This window comes from Limulus polyphemus, unplaced genomic scaffold, assembly GCF_000517525.1.
Source record: "Limulus polyphemus unplaced genomic scaffold, Limulus_polyphemus-2.1.2 Scaffold3804, whole genome shotgun sequence".
Taxonomy (NCBI): domain Eukaryota; kingdom Metazoa; phylum Arthropoda; class Merostomata; order Xiphosura; family Limulidae; genus Limulus; species Limulus polyphemus.
In genome coordinates, this window is record NW_013669414.1 from 92,401 (window position 1) to 98,441 (window position 6,041).

The 6,041-nt window shown below is 31.3% G+C and overlaps 1 protein-coding gene across 1 annotated transcript in view; it reads left to right on the top strand.

The window, feature by feature from the left end:
- Nucleotides 1–6,041, top strand: part of LOC106470069 (protein tweety-like) — a 43,388-nt gene that overhangs the window by 29,855 nt on the left and 7,492 nt on the right. Inside the window, exons 4-7 of the mRNA XM_022398615.1 lie at nt 1,208–1,319; nt 2,399–2,637; nt 5,305–5,400; nt 5,828–5,900. Of these exons, the coding sequence (XP_022254323.1) occupies nt 1,208–1,319; nt 2,399–2,637; nt 5,305–5,400; nt 5,828–5,900 (520 nt within the window). The remainder of the gene's footprint in view (nt 1–1,207; nt 1,320–2,398; nt 2,638–5,304; nt 5,401–5,827; nt 5,901–6,041) is intronic.

A 6,041-nucleotide genomic window follows, 5' to 3' on the forward strand; every position in this document is an offset into this window, starting at 1 on the left:
GAAATAGGGTTAAGTTCAATTTTGGCCTTCTTAAAACATTCCTCATAGTTCATAGTGTTTACATACAAATTTTGGTTGAGATTGGCCCATTAGGTTCCGAGGAGTTAGGGTGCAAACAAACACATTTTGTCTTTACGTATAGATAGATAAATTGTTTTAATCTATTAAATTGAGATCATCAAGTTTTCTTACCATTGTACTGTTTGTTTTTCTAACATCAGTGTTAATTTGTTTCACTGAATTATCTAACACTTACTATGACTAGAATCTTTAATAGTTTTATCATGTGGAATCTAGGGGCAGTTAGTTTAACAAATAACTAGTTTATTTAGATTTAGTGGTATAGTTTTCTGAAAATTTGTAGGGATAAAACCATGTTACAATATCAGTAGTATTTTCAGCTTGTTATGGGTGTTGTACTATATTGTGTATGTGATACAGTTTAGAGTTACAGAAGTAATTTAATCCTAAATTTTTGTAGCTTAAGATGACCTGTCATGTTAAGTGTGTTAAAATACATTATATAAAAATCAAAAAGTTACTTTCGACTAAGCTGTTAATCAGCAGATGAGTAATTGATCAGCTAATTCTATCAATCAACCTGCTCTATTCACTACTTTGCTCTGTAGATTTCAGCTTATTGTCATCATAATGCTTGAAATATTTGTGTATTTCCTACTGCTACATTATTGCTATCTTAATGAATGGTGCATTTTCTACACATCACATATTTTGTAATTTCAGGTTAAATGGGTATGCTTGAAAATCACACATTAGAAACATAATTTATGAAGGTAAAACATTATCTCCATATTTGATGCTGTCTTTAGTTAACTTACTCAAACATTTTCTTAAGAGAATAATGTCACCTGCTTCTTTGACCCATGGTACTTAGTCATGACTAAAACCATGAAGGTGAAGTCTACCAACAGGTCATCATATAATGTCATTATTGTGCAGATGTATACTTACTCTTGACTATAGTTAACTTCAGTTAAAAAACTCATTTGAAGGCTTGTGTTTCCATGCCCTGCTAATGGAAATATCTGACAGGTTTACAGTACGTAATGATCACAAAATATTTGGATTAACCATCATATAAAAGTAAAAATTATCTTTCAGGTATATGATTTTTTTTTTTACATTCAGGTTGAAAACAAACTACATTTTACACTATTATTTAAAATGTTTTTATTGTGTTTTTCAGTGGAGCGCTAGCAGTTGGGTTTTATGGGAACTTCCTAGCCCACGAAGGTATCCAGAAGGTAGAAGATGCTACACAAGAAATGCGAGTATTCATCCAGGGATTTCATGATCGTGTGAGTATTTGTAATGTGTGTGTATTTATTTCAGATGTACAGCAGTACAGAGGGTTAAGCTCACTTTATAAGGACAATATTCAAAGTCTGATACTGTCTTTGTCATCAGTTGTGATTATTTTCTGATGTAAGTTTCGGTGAAAGATAATGACGTTGTTCAAAGCCCACAAACTGACTTCTCCAGACCTCTAACTCCAATTCTCAAAAAAACTTTGTGAGTGTTAGTCTTGTAAGGTGACTTCACAGGTGTGTTTGTGAAGAGGGTAACATGAACAAAGGTTTCATTCTGACTTGATGTTTTATCCTGATTATTTTTTTTAACACTGTTAGATACACCATGTTAGTGTAGAGACAGGGGCACAACTAACTATCTTGGTGGTTAGATCAAGACAATGAGCCCCCAAGGTCTCCTTTGCTTCTTGAGGTGCCTATAATAAATAGTTAACAATGGTGGTTAAGGGTCTCATGAGGTCTACTCACACCACCATATAAAGAGTGTGTGTGTGTATTTTTATATACTGACAAAGTAAATGTTTTGTACTGTGATTAATATTGCTTTTTTATATATGTAATCTAAATAAACCATTGAATGTAGCTTACTTACATGTTTTTCTATAGACTGAACAAATTGTGTGGTATTTCACTCTTTAGACTTGCTGATAAGTTAAATGTTAATTGTCCATATCATTTCAAATATAATACTCAAAGTTGTATCAGAAACTGTGTAAAAGACATTTTACATAGAAAACAGTCTAAGTAATTGTATGTCAAAACAAGTAAAATAATATAATTTTGATTTTAAAAAATTTGTAAAAGTTAAAGCTTCCAAATTAATTGCATCTTTAATAAGTAATTCATGTTTAGATTGATAAGACGGAAGGATGTATTATTACTATTGTATTTTCTGTACCTGTTATCACAGGGTCAATATATATTACCAATAGCATTTTACTAGTTCTGTTATTACAGTGACATCTGCTGGTTTAAAATAAAAACTATTTTAATGCATAAAATAAAAATTATATTATTTTGCCAAAAATTAGTCAAGTTAATTATGGGTCTCGCTGTTTAATTTTCAGGTTAATCGCACTGAATTCATACTGACCCAAAACGTCAGAGAAAACTTGCAGCAACTGAATGTGACCTTTAAACAAGCTGGGTCCAATGCCACTGTCCAGTCTGAATTACTGGAGTTAATTCAAATCATGTCAAAAAATATCTCTCAGTTAACTAAAAGAGTTAGAGATGTTGATGCAGCACTTGTAAATGGGCTTCTCAAATCAGTAAATGAAACTATCCACCTGGTGGAACTGTTCAGGTGAGAAATATGAGTATCTTATGCCTGTTAATTTTCTGTACACTGACTTATAGTGCTATAGGTTTATGTATAGGTTGTTTAAAAAAGTCACAAGTCAAGGTGTAATACGCTGTTCTTTAGTGATTGTCAGTGATAGAATACTTGTATGTATAATTGCATTTTTTACTTTCTTATTTGTTTAATATAAATTAATACATGAGATTCTCAACTTTTGACACAATTATGCTTAGTTGTATGGAAACTGTTTTGCTGTATCTGCACCCCTTTTGAAAAAACAAAAATATTACAAGTATTTAACTCTTTTTAAAACCATAAATTTTTGTACATTCTGTCAAATTATTTTTCTGATTTCTTAATAATTATCAGCACACTTATAAAATTTTAATTTCTTTAATTTTATTGATAATAACATGGTTTGGATTAGTTTTCACCAAAGAGACATAAATGTTATCAAATTTCATCATCGTCTGATGAATAAATTGGGATTTTTGGCCAGATTCTGGCAGTGCCTGCTTGGGTTTGAAGAGTTAATGTTATCCCATTTTCAGCTCTTGATAGTCCTGTTAAAAATTTGAATATCACAGATAACTGTAAAAAATGATGATGTAGTAACTTTTTTACTTGGTGATAACTTGAAAATTGGACCATTTGCTCATTGTTAGAGCTTGTTGTTGCTGAGGTAACATGTTTGACAAGTAGTATTGTTTTGACAATAAAATTTAAAAAAATGTCCTTTACTCTCAAGCTAATAACAATTTTTTTTACTTCCATCAGTGTTTCACCACTGTGCCTTCATCATGTTAGTAGTTCCAAGTTTATTGTACTACTAACATGATGAAGTTTAAATGGTGAAATGTTGGCAGAAAAAAAAAAATTCTTATTATCATTTGGAGAATAAAAGTCGTTTTTTTCTAACATTATTGCCAAAATGTCTAAATCCCTCTAGTGTGGACTACAATTGCTGAAAATCAAGTAGTATTGTTTAATTTCTACAGTACATACTGGTATATAAAAGATATTAAATAGTTTGTGTTTTAGAAGAACATTGCTGAAGAAGCTGTAAAGCAAAAACATTGAGTGTCCAGTTAAAAACCAATAAAAAATTAGTTATTGTAAGTTTATTTATTACTAGGATTAAAGTCGTATTGTTGTTGTGGTCCTCCTGTTGTGTTGTTAGAACTGGTTATTAATGAGAACACTTTTGACAAATGGTGGTATTGTTGTTGTTGTCCTTCTGTTGTATTGTTAGAACTAGTTATTAATGAGAACACTTGACAAATGGAATTGTTGTTATGGTTTCTCATTAATAACCAGTTCTAACAATACAACAGGAGGCCATTTGTCAAAAGTGTGGACATCCACTCCTGGCACATACTGCAGTGATGCCATCACTGGAGTTGAAATATGCAGGGAAGGATGGACATCCACTCCTGGCACATAATGCAGTGATGCCATCACTGGAGTTGATGGATATTTAATCACAATCTTTTTTATGCATCAACAGATGGATGGAGCCCTAATTTATCCCTGCTTCTATGAAGAAATTTTTTCACCTTGCTATTCATTAAGTAGTTCATTTTTACATTTATTTATATACATAATTCTTTAAATCTGTTCTTTATGATAGTGTTCTTACCTTACTAATTTTTTCTTGTTTCTTCATGAATTTGTTTGAAGATTTTTAGTCAAGAGGAGCCACAACAACAATATCCTTCCCTGCATATTTCAACTCCAGTGATGGCATCACTGCAGTATGTGTCAGCAGTGGATGTCCATCCTTCCCTGCATATTTCAACTCCAGTGATGGCATCACTGCAGTATGTGTCAACAGTGGATGTTTATCCTTCCCTGTATATATGTCAACTCTAATGACTGCATTACTGCAGTATGTGTCAACAGTGGATGTTTATCCTTCCCTGTATATATGCCAACTCTAATGACAGCATTACTGCAGTATGTGCTAGCAGTGGATGTCTCTCCTTCCCTTAAATAACATCAGTAAGGAGGTATCTAACACAACTACATTACATTACATGTTGAAATGTCAGTTAATCAGTAGTCACAGCAACTAGATAAAGACATCAGTATGGAGGCCTAAGTGTTGTCCAACTTAAAATTCCAGGCGGAATGAATACTTCAGAAGTTTCAAGTCGTGCATTTTTAATATACTTTGATAATAGCTTCAGAACATAAGAGAATTAAAAAATTTAAGTTAAAAGCACAACTGATTTAAATGAAATATAGTTAAGAAAGACAACATGTAATTAGTACTTAATAATGAAGTGTAAGATATGTTGATATTTTGTAGTTTAAAAGCCAAAAATTGGAAATAAATTAGGATATCAGTACGATACGTACTGCAAAGCAGTTTAAAGCACTTAAACATCCTGACAATTTTGTTGTATTAATTGTCTTATGTAATATTAAAAGCATTTTATGTAGTTTGGCCAACATAGATTCACATCCTTTAAAATGCATAAAATGTTTATGAACCCTAATGCAATGTTTTATCTCATTTCTGTTGAAGGAAATTTTATCTTAAAAAACATGCTTTATTAATCAAGTTTCATAAACTATGGTAAGACTGTTATTATTTTAACTTTCATGAACATATGATATATATTTATATGAAAAGTTTTCATACTGATAAATTTACATTTCTTGTAGATGGCCAGCAACATTTGCTGTCTTGAGTTTATTGGTTATTTTCTGTTTCATCTTAATTGGAGCCGTTTGTCGAACATCACGCTGCCTGCTTATCTTGTGAGTTTTTTTTAACAGTTGTCTTAAAGTAAATTTTTATGCATGTAAATAATGTTACATGTGTTTCACAGTATAATTGTAATTCTATTAGAATGTTTGTTTTGTGTTGGGATCATGAAAAGTAACTAACTAACAGAAATTTCCTAAAGCAGTGAAAATATTAGAGAACTAGAGTTTTATTTTGTATTTGTGATCAGAGTTTTACCATAGTATTATAACTATTACTTAGGAGAACTTATCTTTGTAAATACTGTACACAAAAGATATCTGGATTTTATATAATTTTTAGAATGTTAAAACACGGGGGTCATTAAATATAATTATACTTTGAAAAGCTATGCAGCTGTTTTTATTCCAGTCTTAGAAACGATTCTTAAGACCATGTTGTAGTTACAAAAACCAATCTTTCAAATGTTATCTTTTCTAGTTTTTCAGTGGTGGGACTGATGTCTGTGGTCATATGTTGGGTATTGGTGTCATTCTACCTTGGTTTGTGTGTGGTAAGTTTCTGGACAGCATTATTTAAAGCATGCAAACAGGTGAACATAGTATTTCACTTGTAAAATTTTTAGGTATAAACTATACCCGAACAATTTTCTCTTTCCGTGTGTGTGTGTGTGTGTGTGTGTAGTAATTAACTG